Raw genomic sequence first — 19367 nt, 5'->3', positions numbered from 1 at the left:
AGGAACCTCCCCCCAGCTGCCACCCACAGTGGCCATAAACCATGTCCAGCCCCTGGAGAGGGCTGGGAGGGGCATATCTTGTACACCACTGCCCTGTACTTTGAGACCGGGGTTAGCATGGAAACTGAACAGATGTGAACAATCGCCTGACTCGAGCTCTCAGGCCCAAGTGCTGAGGGAGACTCTGCACACATGTCCCACAGAATTACTGAGTCTGGCCTGCAGCACATCTGAGGAGGCACACTGTACTTCCAGCCTCAGCCCCACCACGAACTTTATAACCAGAGAAAAGTTACTTCCCTTCTAAGATGAAAGAGTTTAGACAACATCAGCTTTAAGATATTGTAAAAGTCAAAAAAGGAAGGAAGAGAGGAGGGGAGGGGAGGGCAGAAACAGGAGAAGCCAAACACTTCTCACTATCATACTAGCCATAAGAAAGATGAGTAAGCACTCGGGTTTGACAAACACCAGGGAAAAGCAAAAGGAGAATCCTGTGGCCACTTTTCCTACCCCAGTTTCCATGGCAGCTTTCCCAACAGACCGCAGAAGAGCACCAAGTGGACTCCACCTACACACCCCCATCTCTCTGGGTGCCTGTCTTCCCCAGTCCCCAAGTCCAGCCCACAGGGAGGAGAGCCCTGCTCCCTCAAAGGCCAGGCACCTGTGCCCCTGGCTCCAACCCTGTCCCTCTCCAGCAACATCAACTTCTCCCTCCCCGTGGTCCCAGGGGCTCGCTGTCCTGATAAGGGCCAGACAGTGCCCAACTTAGGCTCTCAGGCCTGTGGTCTCCAGCGCCATGCATGTCTGGGCTACTGGAGAGTGGAAGCAGCAGAGACCACACAGAACAAAGAGTGCGGAGGCTCCAATGAACCTCACTTATGAAAAAGGAGCAGCAGACATGGCCGCAGGCCCAGTCACCATCCTGCCCTCCATCTTCTCCACAGTCTGCACACCTTTTCGAGGAGCTGTACCTGCCACACACACATACACACACACCCCTCCCCCACCTCTCTACAGCCCTGACCAGCTGCTGCCCCTCCAACAGACACTTGCGGCCCCCTGTGCTCATTCTGCCCCCACACAGGCTCCTGTCCCCATGACTCCCTGGCACAGCTCTACACAGGCCCCTGGGGCCAAACCCAACACCCACACTGCGCTAACCTCCATCCAGCACAGCTGCTCCTCCAGGGACACCACATCCTGGATCCCTGGGCTCCTGCCCCACTTCTCCAGGTGCGTGTTGCTGTCTCCTCTGCTGGCTCTTCTCCCCCGACTGCTGAATGCTGTGATGATCAGGACAGAGCCTGACCTTCTTCATCAACACCACACTCTCCTGCTCAGTGAGTTAACACAGCTCCATGTCAGTGGAAGTCCCCTCTGAGCTGCTGCCTCCCAAGCTTGACCTCTAGCCCAGGCTCACTCACCATGGACATCAGAGTAGCCTAGGCATCTCCCCTCAACCACCCAATAGCCATCTCCGTCCCTCCTCCCGTCACCCCATGATGGCCCCAACAGGGGAGGGGATCTCCTGGATCCCTCCTCCTCATCCCTTTCAACAATCCATCAGCAAGTCCTGGCAGTTGTGCCTGCATCTGCCCTCTGCCCCAGCTCCATGGCCACATCACCAGGCAAGGCTGTCACCACTCCTCCAGATAACGCCTCGATGGCCCCCCCCAACTCTGCACCTACCACCCATTCTCCATCCAGCAACCAGTATGACGGTCGTAACACAGGATCAGGAAATGTGACACACAGTCCTAGCTATCTTACTTCTAGATATATACTCAGAATGCTAGTACAGTGATAAAAAAAGGAGGAAATTCTGCTATTTGTGACAAAAACAGAGCACTGTGTTAAGTGAAATAAATCAGATAAAGAAGTCAAAGAAAAAGGTTGCTCCTCTGCCAAAAGCTTTCCCCATGTGCTTCAAGCCAAATCCACTCCCCTCTGCAGCCCCGCAGGCTCTGCTGAGCTGCAGCCTCACCTAGCCCCTCCCAACTGTGCTCCACTCTGTTCCCCAGGACCCCCCACCTGCTGCCCCAGGACTCTTGAGTAGCCTCTGCCCCAGGGACAAATTCTGCCCTCACCCCAGAACAGAGCACTCACCATCCATAGCAGTCACCACAACTCCAAGGAGCCTGTGAGTGTGCCCACAGGAGGACCAACTGGGTCTACAGACTGGAGAGGCAACCATGGGGAGGGTGCCTTGTGCACCCTGCTGGTACATTCAGGTGCCCAGGACGTGCCTGCTGAGTGATCCCTGAGTCATGCCACGAGGAAACACTGCCTGTCCACTGTGGACCACTGTCTTTCTTCCACGTGCTGACTCAGGTCCAATCGATGCTGAGTTCTGGAGTCCTTACTTGGTCCTCACCTGCTGTAATCTAGAACCCACACCTGCCAGTGCAAGACTCACAGACCTGCGTGGACCCTAAGAATAGAGCTGAAACAGAGAGGGAAGGTCATGGCAAGGCCCCACAAGGGCATCTGGGGCTCATCGCCAGTGATGCTCCCGGGCCCTGGGCCACACTTACGACGAATGGCAGTTAGTGTGACAGATCTCTCTCAGCCCCTGCATGAGACCTGTGCCTGCAGTGAGACTCAGCATCAAGTAAACACCTATTTTTAGTTAATTTCCAGGGAAACAGAACCAGCAACATTTTACACACCTTCCAATAACTCCTGACCACAAGAAGGCTCAGAGTCAGAACAGGGAGAGCAGTGTCTGCAGTGGCCGCAGTCAGTCTTTTCCATTACCTTCATCTCCTGCTCCTCTGAGCCGCCCACTTTCAACCTGGGAGGTTCCAAGTGCTACTGCGGATGTTTTAGTGAAACAACATTGTGTGTTCACACGGTGTGCCCCCATCTTTCTGGCTCCTCAGAGCAGACAACCAGGATTTCATGTACTTCCCACTGCATTTCCTACAAAGTGCTTACTTTTTACTCCCTTCTGCTGTTTCCTCTCTGGCCCTCAGAGGGGTGTGTCACTGGAAAGTGCCCGCCCCCAGGATGTGACCACTGAGGGTCTGGGTGGGGCTCAGGCGTGTACTTTTCTCACCAGTTCCAGTTGATGCTAAGGCTGCCGTCTAGTGGCCTTGAAGGGACACAGATCTGCTCCTGCTAATGCTGACAGAGCTGCGGGTATACAGTGGAAGTGACAGTGCTGATGCCAGAAGGCCACCATGTGGACTAGGGAAAACACAACACAAATGCCTGGGCCAGCCAGTGCTCCAGAAAGGAGACCCTACGTCCTACCCTGAGTGACAGCCTTTGGAGCCTGCCCTTTCTTAGGAAATTCACTCTCAACCACTTGCCTTCAAGAGCTGGGTCCCTGGCCAGCAACCCACCTGAATTTCATATTTCTCCGACGGGACAAACGTAGACCCATACTTCCCCAATCCTTATGTACTTATGATACTTTGCTTCCCATACTTTGCCCCGCTGGCCCCCATGACCTGTACTCTCCACAGCTGTGCGAGTGTACAGGGAGCAAGGGCAGGAGGGAGGGAACACAGGTGAATGAATAAATGAATGAACATGTTCTACCTCAAAATGGAAAACATGCTCATCTCTGGATGGGATTACTGGTGACTCTTTTTCTGTTTTTTGCCTTTGCTGTGTATTCACACTGCCTGTCCTATGCTGGCCTGGTGAGGAATACCACACCTTTAGTACACAGGCAAAGGAGGCGCATGGGACACAAATCACACACCTCCCACAGACAACTCCCACCCCCAGTCCCATCACGCCAGTGTTCTTCGCTCCCACTTCAGATCCCCTCCACCTGGGCCTCAGGTTCCCCCAAACTCACTCTCCTCCTAGTTCTCCCTTCCCCACCTTTCTCTGCTTCTGGTCCTCCCTGTTCTCCTTCCAGGGAAACTGTCCTGACTGAATTGCAAACGCAAAGCTCCCTGAGTCACTCCCCTCCGTGGGGAAGTCAGGAGTCTCCCCAGGTGCAGACTGCAGGGCGCATCCATCTTTCCTTCCAGGAAATGAGATGAGAGAGGCCCTATTGCTTCTTCTTCTGCTTTACTGTGTGGGAGATGTTTTCAAGTTCTGCACGACTATGTCCCCTCTTGCTGAGACTCCACGTACATCTGCCAAGTTCACACAGTAATAAATCTGATTTCTCTCTTCCCATGCTGATGTGGGTAGGTTTGTGACAGTAGGACCTTGACTTCTCCCATAGGCTGAGACTGTGACATGTCATCCTCACCACGTTCCCACTCATGTACCCCCATTTTAGGCCTGCGGTGTCCATTTTTGGACTCTGGATCCCCACACACTCATTTCAGGTCCTCCTATTCCTCCACCACAAGCCCCTCAGGTCCCTAGTATCTCCCAGGACATCCACCATCTTCTCCAGGTCCTCACTATCTCTCCAGACCCCCCAACATGTCCTTCAGGTCACGACCATGCTCTCTAGGTCCCCACCATCTCCCGAGCTCCCATCATACCCTCCAGGTCCCTATTACCCCCGAAGGGCCCCCATTATTCCCTCCAAGTTTCCACCATCACCATAGGCCCCATTATCTCCTCCAGATTCCGACAAAATCCCTAGGCTCTCCTATTCCCCTCCATGTCCCCATCATTCCCCAAGGCCCCCACAATCCACTCCAAGTCCCCCATCATCCCCTTAGTCCTTCATCATCCCCTTAGTCCTTCACCATCCCCTAGGACCCCACCTTTGGCCTTCTGCACCTTTCTCAGCCGGGCCCACAATACACCACCTACCCCAGCCCCTTGGGCACTGAAAAAAGGAGGGGTCCTCGGCGCAGCACAGGCCCAGACGCAGACTAGAAACGACGCATTCCTGAGTCTTGAGGTGCTAAGACGAGGAGACCCGGGGTGGACGCGGACAATCTCAGATGAGAGCCAGTAGTTGCGAGGGCCACTCCAAGCGCCCGCGCCTGCGCCCGCGCCCCGTGAGGGCCGCTGCGTGTTGTGCGCATGCGTTCAAATCCCCACGTTCCCCGGTACGCAGTCCTGCAAGAACTCCGCCCGCGGCTTTCTGGTTCCGCTCGGCAGCGTCTGGCCGGTGGCGCAGTTGTGTATGTATCTCCCGATTTTGTTCCAGCCGGCGCGGAGGCTGTGAGCCACGAGTGTCCAAGGTGTCTGCGCCGGAAGTACTTTTAGGAAATACTTCGTTTTCACTTCCCAGGTTAAAATGTAAGACTGTGGGAGTCCGGAGGCCAGGTTCCGGCTCGCGCCTTTCGCCTAGCGGCAGCACAGGCACACCATCCTCGGAAGATTCCTCTCCCCCAGCAGTCCCTCCGCTCTCGGTAGACGCCCTCTCCTCCCCTCCCGACCTGCCGGAAGCTTCTCCATCCGACGACACAACCCACGACCGTTTGTCCCGTCCCGAGCCTCCCTTCTGTCCCTGGCAGCCCCGCACCCGGTGGACGCCGAGTCTGGCCCGACATGGACAGGGAAACGCGCGTGTTCGCAGAGAGCCACTTCCGACGCCTCCGGGGGCGTCTCCCCAGCAGGGTCTGCCCTACCCCGGACCGTGTTGACTTCATTGAGAATCCAGACTCCTTTTCCTACGCGGACTTCTTCAAGGGTTACCTGCTCCCCAACCTGCCGTGTGTTTTCTCCAGCGCCTTCACCGAGGGCTGGGGCTGCAGGAGGCACTGGGTAACATCCAGTGGGAAACCTGACTTCGATTATCTGCTTCAAAATTATGGTAAGGACTGAGGGCGAGCGTCAGGACTGGACTAGAGCAGGGTCCTCTGAGTCTCATCTGGCCAAACTCCCTTAGGTCATACTACACAGGGCGCCACTGAGTGTTTTGGGGGAAGGCAGGGCATGAGTGGGTCCCCAGAAGAATTGATGCGGAGACGGTGTAGCAATGAGTTGGAGGGTGGACAGGGTCAGAGAAAATGGACAAGTTGGAGTACTCAGAAAAGCCTGTATCTGACCCTCCCCTTTCAGGAGATGTAGTTGTACCTGTTGCAAACTGCGGGGTCCAGGAATACAACTCGAACCCTAAAGAACACATGCCCCTCAGAGATTACATCAGCTACTGGAAAGAGTACATCCAGGGGCACTACTCCTCTCCACGGGGCTGTCTCTACCTCAAAGACTGGCACCTGTGCAGGTAAAGGCATAGTGCACTGGCCACAGCACTAATTTTTCCAGACCTAAGTGAGCCCTGGCTGCACACGGGGGATTCTGTCTTTTTCCCAGTTAGGAATTTAAATCTGTATAAGAAATACAGCTCTCTGCAGAACAGTGTGGCCGACTCGTGGTATGCACGCAATAGGCTGTGTGGGGAACATGGGACTGGTGGAGGTGCAGGTAGGCTCTGATTATCGCATCTTTGTCACATTTGCCCATCTAATTGGCAGCACCCAGCCTTTGTTCCTCTGGGTGTCCCCTGGAACCAGCCTCCCTTTCTTTTTCTTTTTTATCTTCACCTGAGGATATGCTTATTGATTTTAGAGAGAGGGGAAGGGAGGGAGGGAGAAAGGGAGAGAAACATCCATGTAAGAGAGAAACATCAATTGGTTGCTTTTTGTACACACCCTGATAGGGACGGAACCTGCCACCCAGGCATGTGCCCTGACCGGGAATCAAATTCTGACTCAACCTTTCAGTTTGCAGGGCAATGCCTAACCCACTGAGTCACACCAATCAGGGCCCAACCTCCCTTTCCAACCCCACTTTTCCAGGTCCACCCTGTTGTGCTGCCAGTCTCCTGAATGACTGCCTGCCTCAAGTCCTACACCCCACTACTAGGCTTTCCAGCAGCACTGTGTCCCTCCTGCTTAAAGCCTCCATGACTGCAGAGCAACACCAATTCTTTAAAGAGGAATTTCTTTATCTGCTCCCTCCTACACACTTCCAACTGGGGAGCTCAAATGATGCTGCTCTGAGAACATCTCACTCTCAGTGCCATGCCCACTCCCTGAAGTGCTCCCCTGGTTTGTAGCGCCCAGGGGCATGTGCTTCACCAGCAGAAACAATCCTAGTCAGACTTTCCCCAGCTGGCAGCTAGTTGCTCAATTAACATAGGATGAATTAGTGCACAAATGAAATTTTTGTTTTGCTGATGTGGAAAACAAGGCTTAAAAAGGTATAGTGAGACTGGAACTCAGGCTTCTGTGACACTTAAGGCCAATGCTAGAGTACTTGAGACACACCAGCACCAGCCCCACCTGCAGCACCCACAGCATGTCCTCATTGGTCCTGCCACTACTCTTCGAGCTCAGCATGGAGCTTTCTGTGTAGACAGTGGTTAAAGTATTACCAGACACTGGCCCTCAGGGACTTGTAGGTCCCAACACTTACGCACTGTGGAGTTGAGCTACAGGTAAGCAATAAGTGGTTTTTGGGGTGTAAGTATACCCTAAGTATTGCGTGGGGCATACTTATGACAAAAACTTTTTTATTGTTTATTTGAAATTTGGTTTTGACTGAGTGTTCTGTGTTTTCCCTGGCAACCCTAAAATGAAAAGAGCAGAGCAGGCCTGGCCCTGGCAGACGGTCTGGTAGGCAGGCAGGAGTCTGAGTGCACACAGGCATGGTGTTTGGGCAGCTCCGAGTGGTTTGCTGCCGCTGGGCTCTCCCCGTGTCCTCTGAGCATGGCGTGTGAGTGAGCCCAGAAGCTTGCTCCAGCCTGCCATCCTCCCTTGGATGGTTTAACGTGCTTCCGTATTTGGAAGCCCGTGGTTGGCTTGTGGGACTCACTGTGGAGTGAGGTTGGAGAGGCTGAGGGTGAAAAGGACCTTGCTGTGCATGGTTGATCTTGTGCCTGAGCCTGTGACCTTGTGTCTGTGCAGCAGAGTCCAGGTCACTAGTGTGGGTGAAAACGCTGAAGAAGCCCACAATTTCACAAAGCCAGTCTGATTCAGGTGACGCATTTAGACCCCAACTCAGCCAGAGTCTGAAACTGTGGGACTAGTGCTGGGGGGTCCAAGGCACCTGGGTCGCTACCTGCCTGGGTCATCTGGGCGCTGTCACAGTATCCACAACAATCTCACCTGCACACCACTCTGGTTCAGTTATTTGGGCAAGCTCAGCTGGGGTCAATGGGAGCTATGGTCATCGGTGGTCAGACTAGGGCTGGGTCATCCGAGTTGGCCCCATTCAGCCAGGCAGCCCAGGGTCCCTCACATCAGGGACCATGTTGGGCTTGGGTGTGTGGAGGTGACAGCATCCTCATGCCACTTGCTCTCTAAAGGGACTCCTCTGCCGAGGGCTTATTCACACTGCCTGTGTACTTCTCCTCTGACTGGCTCAACGAGTACTGGGACACCCTGGATGTGGACGACTACCGTTTCATCTACATGGGGCCCACTGGCACCTGGTAACCATCTCTCCACTCCCACCCACTGCCTTGTCCCTTGTCCCTTGTCCCTGATTGCTGTGCTGAACCATGTCGGCTCTCTTAGAGCCTCTGCGAGAGTTCCCTTGGCCAGGCTGTGGAGGCAGCTGCCAGGCCTGGCATTTCCAAGCCCACTTCTGCTCTTTCCTTTGTGGCTCTGCCCAAAGCCTGTGCCCCTCCTGCTGGGTGTGCTGGGGTGGGGAGGTCTAGTTTACCCCTGTGGCTCACAGACAGGTGTGAGAGCTGGGGATCTCAGGCCCCAGAGCGTGGCCAGTCTATTTGGAAAAACCACAGCCCGCACCCTGGCCACAAGGTACCAACAGGGACTCTTTGCAGGTCGCCATTCCATGCTGACATTTTCCGCTCCTTCAGCTGGTCTGTCAATATCTGTGGGAGGAAAAAGTGGTTCCTCTTCCCACCAGGGCAAGAAGAAGCCCTACGGGACCGTCATGGTAGCTTGCCCTACGATGTGACCGCCCCTGCATTCCTGGAGAGCTGCCCACACCCAGGGCTCAACCGCTGCAGCCGCCCGCTGGAGGTTACGCAGGAGGCAGGCGAGATGGTGTTCGTGCCCAGCGGTTGGCACCACCAAGTCCACAACATGGTAGGGTGGGCTCGCCCTGCCCCACATGCCCAAGAGCTGGCCCAGGCAAGCAGGGAGACACACCATGTGGCTCAGCAGGCTGGTCCTGACCCCCTCTCGACACTGCCCCTCAGCCTGCTCTTGGCACCTTTCTAGATGCTTCCTGAAGAGAGAAGTCTTTGCCTACCCCTCCCGACTCCACAGTGGGCAGGTTATCCCTTTGGGAGACCCTGGGTGTGTGACAAGGCAGGCCATTGTGAGGCTGGTCCCGTGTGTCGGCATGTCAACTCCATACAACATGCTAAGGGTTTCTAGCCCCTATTTCCTCCTTCCCAAATTACCTTCCTAGTCTTCACACACAGTTGCCCAGGGCCCCTGTGGATCCCCGCTCTGGGTTAGCTCTGGACTTATATGATCCCAGGCCCAGTTCCCTCTTCCCTGCTAGCACCCACTGGGAGACAGGCGGGAGCAGCCATTCCCAGCTGAGTAGGGATGGGAGGATCTCAGGATGGGGCAGGAGACAGCCTGCAACCTACCTCTTCCAGGAGGACACTATCTCCATCAACCATAACTGGGTCAATGGCTGTAACCTGGCCAACATGTGGCATTTCCTACAGCAAGAGCTCCACACCGTGCAGCGGGAGGTCAGCGAGTGGAGGGACACCATGCCTGACTGGCACCACCACTGCCAGGTGCGGCATCTGGCCTAGATGGCAGTGGGGACAGAGGCCAGGGCCACAGAGGGGGTGGGGAACTCACCTGGGATAGGGTTGCAGTGGTGGGAGGAGTGGCTTCCTGGCCTGCCTGTAAGGGTCAGTCTGGGGCTGAGGCAGGTCACAGGGGCTACTAGGAATCACTGACTGTCCCCCAGGTATCTGTCTCCATCCTCAAGACAGGTCCATGGCTTGGGGTTCTTTGCACCTGGGACTCTGTCCACAGTCAGCAGAAACTTGCCGAAGTTGCAGGTGAGCAGTAGCTCACTGGTCACTCCTCTCTGGCCTAGGTCATCATGAGGTCCTGCTCTGGGATTAATTTCGAAGAATTTTACCAGTTCCTCAAGGTCATTGCTGAAAGGAGGCTCCTCCTAGCAAAGGAGATAGGCCCTGATGAAGTGGAATATGGTGAGGGCTCCCAGCTGGGCCCCCAGCAGACCATTTTTGACATCAGCCGGATTGCTGAGGTGCTGGCGTCTGTGGTGGTCAACCCCGACTTCCAGAGAGTGGACACCAGCATGCTCTCTCCACAGCCAGAGGATCTCCTGCAGCAGCTAGAGGAGGTCATGGCCGCCATGGAGTCTCTTTAGTGTGTGCTGTGAGGGTGTCAGGACACGTCCTGACAGGACCCTGCAGGCACTACCATGGAAAGCTGTTGCCCTGCCCCAGGGTCCCTTCCAGAAATAAAGCTGCATCCTCCCACGTGGCTTGGGACATGCTGTCTCCCTGCTGAGCCTTGGTGCCTTGGTTTCCTAGATGCAGTTCCTGCTCTTAAGGGTCTGGCACTGTCCTCGCATTGCAGGACCTCTGTGCTTGTCCAGAGGGCCCGCCAGGACTGGGGACTTGGTTCTGGTGAAGGGGTGGGTAGAGAGTTGCTGGTAACTTGGACCTGTGGCAAAGCTGGTAGGGAGTATGCTGGGGAGTCAGGAGTGTGAGTGGTGTGGGGTTTGGTTTTCTTCCTGTCTTGGCATTCCCTCAGCAAATGCCAGCACCAGGCCAACAGGCCTCCCACCCACAGCAGCTCAGGCCCCCTCCACAGTAGTGCCTCTCCCCCAGGGCCACATCTCTCCCTCTGGAGCAAGCCCCTTGGGGTGAGGGAGAGAGACTGGGCCCTGGGCACCCCCATATTGCAGGGCCTGTCTCTCCCACATTTGAACAACTGTTCAGCAACTTCCTTTCCTCTGCTGGCCTCTGGCCCCCCCTGGCAAGGTCCTGAGCCAGAGATTTCATTGGTCAGTGCTCTGGGGCAGGCCCCCAGGCATCAGGCACTGTAGCAGGAGACTCTTGGGCCCTGCGGACAGTAAGGGGCAGGTCACAACACTCATGTGTTGTCTCCCTCCAGGGCCACCCCTCTGCTCCCAACCAGCAGTGAGAGGGCCCTGGTTAGGGTCCACCTACAGGCCAGCTGGAGACAGGCCTCTTACACACTTGTCCTGTGCCATCCACCTACTTGTCACACAACTATCTGCCATCCAGAGTCACTTTGCAAACCAATTCAACGACGACTCTGCACTCATTCTTCCCAACCAGCTCCCAATCTTCGCACACCTCTTCTGCACCAAGAAAAGCATTACACACTGTTTACATTTTAAGCTCTGCACACCTATCTGCACCATCCCAGTTCCACTCCTTGCACACCTGTGTGCCACAGGATGAGTGTTGTGCAGGCAGCCGGATGTATATAGAGAGATGAGGCCAGTGAGTGTGAGTCCAGCGAAGGCTGGAGTGTGAGAGGAGAGTTGAAGTTGTCATGGGTCCAAAGGCTAGGCTTAGGTAAGGGTTCTGTGTTGCAGTCTGGAAGCAGAATTGCATTGTAAATCTTGGTCCTGGTTCTAAGGCCTCAACTGATTGGACAAGGCCCACCGGCATTATGGCAGGTCATCTGCTTTATTTGCTCAGTCGCTGAGTTAAATGTGAATCTTATCTAAAAACTCAACAGCAATAACTGCACTGACGTTTGACCAAGTGGCACTGTGGCCTTGCCACATGGGCACATAAACTTGACCAATGTGATCACTCTGTGCTTGTTCACTGGGATTCAGCAGTCACTGCTCCCTCCAGCACCCCCTTGTTAGCACAGACACACAGCACTTTCTCCTTGCACAGTCACTGTGGGCAATCCAATAAAGCCCCTTGGTGTACTCACCTGCACCACACCTGCTCCTCCACTGCCATGTGACAGTCCCTCTGCACACTTCCCTGAGTGTTTTTCAACCACTGATTTGGCACACTAGCTGAACCATTCACACTCACTGGATTAGTGATCACCCTTTACACACTCATTCCACACAAACTTACATTGTTTGCACACCCACTCTGCCATTTAATCACTGCACATGCTGTATAACTCAGAAGCCAATGCCTTGTTCTTGTTCAGCCTCACACTTCACACACCCATTGTTTGCCAGTCACAGTCACCTTCTACCCACTCAACACATGTGGCTCAACAACCAACCCATGCATGTGCACCTTGCTCCATCCAACTTTCACTCCAGCACACCCTCTGTGGCACTGAACAACTGCTCCTATGCTCACGGTCAGACTTCTGCTTTTCACAGCCACTGTGAGCTGTTCAACCATGTCTTGTTGCACACTCCCTGTGCAAGAGCCACTCTGAACACCTGCTGAGCTAGGTTACCAACCACTCCACCATTCTGCGCTTTCCAGCTCCCCATCCAGCACAACCACTGTGAGCCATTTGACAGCACTTGCACACTCAGCAAACCAACAAGCACTCTACACGCTGGTGGCAATTTAGTCTTCCCTTGCACATCACCTCTGCACCCTCCGAGTTCGACTAAACCATCAGTAATCAACCTCACAATCACTGGTTCAACAACTGCTTTCACCATTTTCTCTGTCCTCTGCCTACTTGTGCAGTCACTCTGGGCCCTGCACAGGTGACCCTTGTAGCCATAAGCGGGGAAGAGATAACTCAGAACCGGCCTGCCCTTCATCAGGCCCCTGCCTTAACAAGCTGTGTGTTCTGGAACTGTTGGGAGTAAGTGGTGGCAGCTGTGTCTGTCCCAGAGTCTCCCTGCTTAATCTGTGTTATCCCCAGCGTTGATCTTGGGTCCACCCCACAGGGTGCTCAGGACAGGCAGAGGGGCCTACAGACTCTAGGGATAATGAACGGAACCTCAATAATCCCTTGTGCCCAGTTCCCCTCTGCTAGCCCTGGGTGTCCTGTTCACTTACCAAGCATAGACAATGACTCTGGTCCCACTTCCAAATGAAGACCTGGAGGCTCCAGTGAGGATGGTTCTGTCCTGGACTCTGGCTAGACTCATGGTTCCTGCTCAGCCCCATTCTAAATTACACCAGGCCCTCAGTCCCCAAGCTGCTCTTGCTTGGGGGTCCGCCAGGGAGCTCAGGTACTGTGGACTGTCGATGAAGAACTGAGTCCATCAGACACTTCTCCAACCATGAGGAACCCTGGGGTTACCACTCCATGCTCCTGATGTGTGGAGGAGGACACAGGCCTCCTGCCCTGTAGCCCCGCCACATTTGGGCTGCTCATCCTCATTCCAGGCTCCACAGAGGGGAACCCAGGACCTCAGACCCTGTCCACTGCAGGGCGCCCTACAGCTGGCCCCTGAGAGATTTAGGTACACCCTGCCTGTCAGCCTGGCATCATCCTCTCTCCCCAGCTATGGGCCTGCACACAGGCTGTTGGGAGACTGGACAGCCCTGCCCCAGCACAGAGCTGCTTCCTACCATTGTCTTGATCCTATTCTCAACTCCAGCCGTCTGTTTCTTCTCAGGCCCCTAACCCATGAATTGTTCCCAAAGGAAAGTCTTTCCTTGTGTGGTTTGGGCGGGGGGTGGCGCAGTGTGTGCAGAGAGTAAAAATAGGGGTTAGGTTTAGGGGTTTGGGCTCAGGCTCGAGTTTAAAGATCAGGGTTAAGACTCAGGGTCAGGGTTAAAGGGTTAGGGGGTTAGGGTTAGGGGATTAGGGTTGTTTTAGGGTAGGTTTAGGGTTAGGTTAACTTTAGGGTTAGAGTTAGATTTAAGGTTGTGATAAGGGTTAGGTTTAGAATTAGACTGACGGTTAGGGTTAGTTTTATGGTGAGAATTTGGGGGTTATAGTGGCGGTGAAGATAAGAGGTTAAGATTAGTGGTAGGGTGACAGTAAGTGTAAGGAGTTAATATTAGGGCTAGGGTCAGGGTAGGGACAGGGTTAAGGGTTAGCATGTTAGAGTTAGGGAAAAGGGTTAGGGGTAAGAGTGAAGGTAATGGGTCAACATTAGGGGTTGGGCAGGGGTTTTGTAGGGTTAGAAATAGTGGTTGGGGTAGGGTTAGGGTTGGGACTAGGGACAGGGTTAAGGGTTATTGCATTAGGACTAGGACGAGGGGTTAGGGGTAAGGGTGAGGGTAATGGGTCAATATTAGGGTTTGTAGAGACATGTGTAGGGTTAGAAGTAGGGTTGGGTCAGGGTTAGTATTAGCTTTAAAGATTGGGTTGGTGTTAGGATTAGGATTGCTTTGACTGTGTGGACACAGGTGTCACTCATGGTCTTTCCACATCTTTCTGTAAAGTCCTCAGACCTGATAAAGTTCCTTCCTTCTCAATTGCTTCTCATGTGGATAAGCCACTGAAAGGGCCATCTGTTTCCTGAGGGTATCATCACTCATTTTCACATAAGGCCAACCAAGGGAAAAGCTTCCATGCATGGGATCTGGAGAGCAGGGGTGGGTGTTAGGATATATGAGTGGGAGCTATCCCGGGGGGTTGAGTAACCGCGTGTGTGTGATGAGGCTGTGGATACAAGGTGCCTGTGGACTTTGAAGCTCGTGAGGAGGGGCTGCTGGTTTATCATGTGGATGACTGGACTGGGCCAGTCTCTGTCCTGCTCAGCTATCACCTGACCAAATCCCTTCCCGCAATCATCAGCAAATGGAGCAGGATCCCAGGACAGGTGAGGAACTTTCCAGCCTATTCCCCCAAAGGCCTTCTGCTGAGGCTCCGGGGTCACATTGCATCTAATTACTAAGGAGTGGTGCTTTCTCCTGAGATCCGAGGCTGTGTCTGTGATTCTGTGGGCTGGAGTCCTGCAGTAGGTTTGTCTTCTGGTCTCAACATTTAAACCCAAGGGACGCGTGCCTGACCAGGGCCTTCATGGATGTCCTCTGCCCTGTCCCTGACAAGGGACATTAGTCATGTCCTTCCAGATGGGTGTCACAGTGACTGCCACTTCTGAGCAGCACCAGGGACTTTCTTTTTAATTTAAAAAATTGATGAGACAGTGCCCTTGGTGGTCCTGGGATTTGTCTCTTGCTTCAACAGGGTTTGGGTGGAACAGACCTAGGGACACCCCTTCTTTCCAGCTGCCCTCTAACATCTTTTCCAGTTGCCACCTTTAGAACCACCTCAGCCACCCTCGGCCCCCGAGACCAGCCAATGGTATTTTTTGTCTTAACTCTTCATTGCCGAGCAACCACAAGCTTCCAGATTCATCAGAATTACTCCACCCAGGTGGAGGCTGCTGTCAACTACCTGGTCACTTTGCATCTGCGGGCCTCCTACCCCTGCATCTGTCTGGTGTGGCTCTACAGGGCGTGGGCCACTTCTTCTCCCAGTTGGTCAAGGAGATGCCAAGGGCACTGAGCGTCTATTAAAGCTGCAATACCAGTGTGATGGCTGCGTTCTCTTCCAGGATGTGCTGAAGCCTTCCCAAGATGAGTGGGTCACACTCAGGATACCAGGGAAGCTGCCCTGGCCTTGGAGAAGAACCTGACCCAGACCCCAGGTTCTGCCTGCACAGACCTTCAGCTCTGTGATTTCCTGGGTGAGGAGGTGAAGCTCATCAAGAAGATGCACAACACCTGACACCTCTGCAGGCTGGTGGTCCCAGGCTGGGCCTGGCCAGTATCTCTCTGAAAAGCTCATCCTTGGAGCCCAGAGCCTTTGAGAGGCCCCTGTGTGTCCCCGTGGTGTCTGGCTTCTGCCTAAGCCTCTCCCTGAAACCATTTTAACCACCCTGGAGCCCTGTCGCATGCATTGGACCAAGTGGAAACAATAAAGCTTTTTGCACAAAAAAAATTTGAAGTACACACAACAAACTTTAGTATCTTAGTCATTTGTAAGTGCACAGCTCAGTGGTATCAGTTACATTCACATTGCTGCGCAGCTGTCACCACCACCCTCTCCAGAACTCTTCTCATCTTGCAAACCGGAAACACCATCTCCCCTCTCCTCCCACCCTCTTGAAACCTCCTCCAGTTCCATCTCTGTGAATATGACTTCACTAGGGACATCACACAAGTGAGATTATCCTGTATTTGTCCTTTTGCGACTGGTTCATTTCTCTTGGCATATCATCCTGAAGGTTCATGTGCTTGTAGCCTGTGTCAGAATTCCCTTCCTTTTCAAGGCTGAACAATATTCTGGCAGCAGGTAGCTTTAAGCTGGGGAGGGTGAAGGGGCTCTCAGCTGCCTCCCTACTGTGCCCTGTTTGAGCCTCCTTTGGAGGCCAAGGACTTGGAGCTTTCACCCCCAGAGGCAGCAGATTCCCATTGTGCAGCTGTGCCCGGGAAATGAGGTCCTTGTTTGGCCACACAGACAGCCATGCAGCCCACACTCAGCAAAGAGGTTCACTATTTAAATGTTAGACATATGTATAATTTTGAACAAATAAAAGTTGCACTTCTAGATTGAAAAGGAGTCATTCAAATATCTCTGCCCAGGGCCTTCCATGCAGCAGGAGCTCTGGTGAATGGGCCCCAGGAGTTTCTCCTGGCCTCTCCCAGTTCCGTCAGAGCTTCCTGGGCTTTGTCTGCTCCTCTTCCTGGCTTCCAGACCCTGGGCTGGGGCTGGTTCTGTCCTCAGGTCAGGGCTCCTGCCTTCCCTGGAGGAGGCTCAGCTGACCCTGGCAACCTCCACCCCAACCCAGGAAATCCCATGTCTCTCTAGAAGTCCCCAGGATCCTGAGAAGTTCTGGTCCCAAACCATAAAAAGGGCTACACAGATGGATGGTCTGACCCAGCTCCTCATATGGCCAATGCGAGGCCAGGACAGGAGGGGATGTTTGCAAGGCTTTCCATAGCACCAGTCATTCACCATTTATCCTGTTATGAAGTGCTCCCTATGTGCTGCCAGGCACCAGTCCCCACCTCAGGTGCAAGAGGCATTTAAAAAAATTATAACATATAGACACAGTAGTTGTGACACCCAAGTGTTCCAACCATTTTTCAAACATTAGTTCTTTAACACTCTCCAGGATAACCTCAGAGAAGGTATGTTTATTATTATTGCCAACTGTCAGATGGAGAAACTAAGGCATAAACAATCTTGCTCCCAAACCTTGCACCTGTAAAGTACAAATGTTAACACCCCAGAGTTCTGTGGACAAGGTGTTTGGGCCCAGTTCAGCTGGTTGCCTCTGCTCCTAGGTGTCTATGAAGTAGGGGCTGCATCTCAGCTGAGGCTCGACTGGGGCAGACTCGCTCCCAGCTCACTTGCCTGGGTTTTGTTAGGATTCGGTCTGAAACAAGAAACCTGAGTTCCTGCTGTTGACCTTGGCACTCCCTCGGTTCTCTCCTGGGGGCCTCTGCACAGGACAGCTTGAAACATTGGCACTTGCTCTCCCAGTTCAGGAGCTATGGCTGAGAAAGGGATAGACAGGCAGAGACAGAGAGACAGAAAGAAACTGAAGCAGAGGTAGAGAGGAAGGGAGGAAACACAAGAATAAGAGTGTGACAGAAGTGACAGTTTTTCTCATTCACCTGAGGCCTGACATCCCATCACCTTGGCTGCATTCTGTTGTTCAGAAGCCAGTTACTTACACTCAGTGGGTACATAAGGATGATCCCACCCAGAGGCAGGATCACTAGGAGCCACTGTGGAGACTAGCCCCACAGGGACTGACTTGAGCACAGGGTTTGATTCTATGTTTAACAGAAGGCCACTGGAAGGTGTTAGGCCAGTGGATGACAATGTCTGAATTTCCTCTGATCTTAACCCCTTGAAGGTGCAGATCTGAAAATGAGGTCAAGCTGGGTAGTGACTCCTCAAGATCACACAGCTGTCCCCCAGGCCAGTTTTGAGTGGTGTTCCATGCTATGTATCACTCATTCCTGTCATTCTTCCACCTCTACATTTATGCATCAGATTTCTGTGACTCCAGCCCACTGGCGTTATAGGTACTATGTTCTCCACAGTTGATGATGTCCTCAGGAAGTGCGTCACCCTCATAGTGCAGGTTGGGAGACTAGGGAGGCCCGAGAGGCACAAAGGTTTTTCCAGGACTGGTAAGAAAAGAGGCATGAACTCAGCTCTGTCCTCCAAGCTGGGAACCTGGCATATTTCCAGGGAGCCAGGGGCAGGCTATGTGGGGCATGGGTGTACAGATGGGGAGATGACATGAATGAGGAGGGCGAGCAGTCAACAGCCCAGAAGCTGCATTGGATGAGCCTGATTGGAGGAAAGGACCAAGGTAATGGGACCTTGAAGAAGTGACCTCACTTCCTTGGTGACACTGGTAACTAGGCACCCACAGTCTAGAGACAGCCCCCTGTCCAGCTCACTTGACCAGAGACGTTCAACAGAGTAGCATGTTTTCTCATTTCCTGACTTTCCAAGTCTCTGGGCTAAGGAAAGCTCAGAGTGAGAGATGTTCCATTGGCTGATCCCTCACCTGCAATGCCTCAGCTAACACAGGGCAGCCCAAAGTAGGGTGATCCAGCCAGGCCACAACTGTGATTCCTCCTGGGCAGCCCCACTCCCCTTACCCCTCGTTCTGCACGAGTGCATGTGTGTGCATGCATGTGTGTGTGTTGGAGGATGATAAGGGAAAGCTTGGGATGAGGGGCCCATCCTGGGCAAGAGCACGTGGTTTAGTGTTGGATGCCTGGCAGCTTTGTCATTTTCATACCCAGGTCATGGCTGGCAGGATGGGAAAGTGAATGTGGGGATCAAGTTTCTCTATGTACTTGTTATTACTGAGCCCCAAGGTGTCATTTTGCCCCCCCCCACCAGGCTGGACGTCTGTGCAGATGCCCCTCTGTGTCTAATCTGGGGAGCAAAGTTTCTCATGGACGCTTCCCACCTCCTGGTGAAGCCCCGGTGCCTCCCTGCTTGGCTGCTGGGTGCTGTCTTTGCAGAGCTCTCCCAGGAGACCATGGAGGAGCAGTTAGACGCCTACAATTACTCTGTCTCCTGGGACGGGGCAGGTGTACCAGGCTACCAGCTACAGTCAGGGATGGTCTGAGGTGAAAATGAAGGGACAGGGCTCTGTACCTCCAGGACCCCAAGATGACCGGACTCAAATATGGGGACTCCCCTGGTGCCCCCCAGGCCTTCCCACTGGAGTGTCCCACAGCCCTGCTACCACAGGAACCTGGACCTCCACTCCCCCAATGCTAGCTTCGTGAGTGGGGGGAAGAAAGACACTTCTCACGTATTGGTGGGAATGTTAGAGAAATAATTACATTGTTTTCACATCACAGTAGACCATGAGCATCTTTGCAGTGTGCTATTTTTATCATTTGAACAGCCCCAGGTATCCTGCATAGCAGTCAGCTCACCCGTCCCTCCAGACCTTCTCCAAGCCTTACAGAATGGTTTGCACACAGGAAGGGGAATGCATTAAGCCATTCCATCCATTTCTCTATAGCTTGTCATCTCACAGAAGATATCATGCATACCTGCCAGGTCAGGAGCTGTGACCTCACATGTCCCCATAACATTTCATAAGGGAGACTGTTTGTCACAGCAATGCAGCCTGTCAGTGTTGTGGACCTT

At 53.6% G+C, this 19367-nt stretch overlaps 2 protein-coding genes across 9 annotated transcripts in view; one reads left to right on the top strand and one right to left on the bottom strand.

Annotated features, from left to right (window-relative positions):
• SNAP47 (synaptosome associated protein 47) overlaps positions 1-5058 on the bottom strand; it is a 58049-nt gene extending 52991 nt beyond the window's left edge. The window contains exons 1-2 of one of the 5 annotated variants that reach the window (XM_071219243.1): positions 2107-4613; positions 1162-1333 (exon numbers count right to left, since the gene is read on the bottom strand). The gene's annotated coding sequence lies outside the window, so the exon portion shown is untranslated. Of the gene's footprint in view, positions 1-1161; positions 1334-2106; positions 4614-4685 lie in introns of those variants that run through there. The other 4 variants (XM_053930704.2, XM_024560631.4, XM_071219245.1 and 1 more) reach the window with 4 other exon arrangements.
• Positions 4984-13823, top strand: JMJD4 (jumonji domain containing 4). 4 transcript variants are annotated; one of them, XM_053930703.1, is made up of 7 exons: positions 4984-5051; positions 5162-5686; positions 5935-6100; positions 8186-8311; positions 8666-8933; positions 9458-9604; positions 9916-13818. In XM_053930703.1, the coding sequence occupies exons 2-7, from the start codon at positions 5422-5424 to the stop codon at positions 10213-10215; spliced, it is 1272 nt and encodes a 423-aa protein (XP_053786678.1). In that variant the 5' UTR covers positions 4984-5051; positions 5162-5421; the 3' UTR covers positions 10216-13818. The 4 variants fall into 4 exon arrangements, with proteins under 4 accessions (XP_053786678.1, XP_024416396.2, XP_045051544.2 ...); XM_024560628.4 differs by lacking the exon at positions 4984-5051 and having other exon boundaries at positions 5090-5686; XM_045195609.3 differs by lacking the exons at positions 4984-5051; positions 5935-6100 and having other exon boundaries at positions 5090-5686; positions 8752-8933; positions 9916-13823.
• Positions 13824-19367: the final 5544 nt, after the last annotated feature.

Source organism: Desmodus rotundus, chromosome 9, assembly GCF_022682495.2.
Source record: "Desmodus rotundus isolate HL8 chromosome 9, HLdesRot8A.1, whole genome shotgun sequence".
Classification (NCBI taxonomy): domain Eukaryota; kingdom Metazoa; phylum Chordata; class Mammalia; order Chiroptera; family Phyllostomidae; genus Desmodus; species Desmodus rotundus.
This window is presented reverse-complemented; position numbering and strand designations above follow the sequence as displayed.

What these genes read in the sequence shown, in the direction of transcription:
- JMJD4 (XM_053930703.1), top strand. Translation starts at nt 5,422, where the DNA reads ATGGACAGGGAAACGCGCGTGTTCGCAGAGAGCCACTTCCGACGCCTC. An exon ending in AAAGACTGGCACCTGTGCAG is followed by an intron (nt 6,101 to 8,185) that starts GTAAAGGCATAG and finishes TGCTCTCTAAAG; the next exon opens with GGACTCCTCTGCCGAGGGCT. An exon ending in ACTGGCACCACCACTGCCAG is followed by an intron (nt 9,605 to 9,915) that starts GTGCGGCATCTG and finishes TCTCTGGCCTAG; the next exon opens with GTCATCATGAGGTCCTGCTC.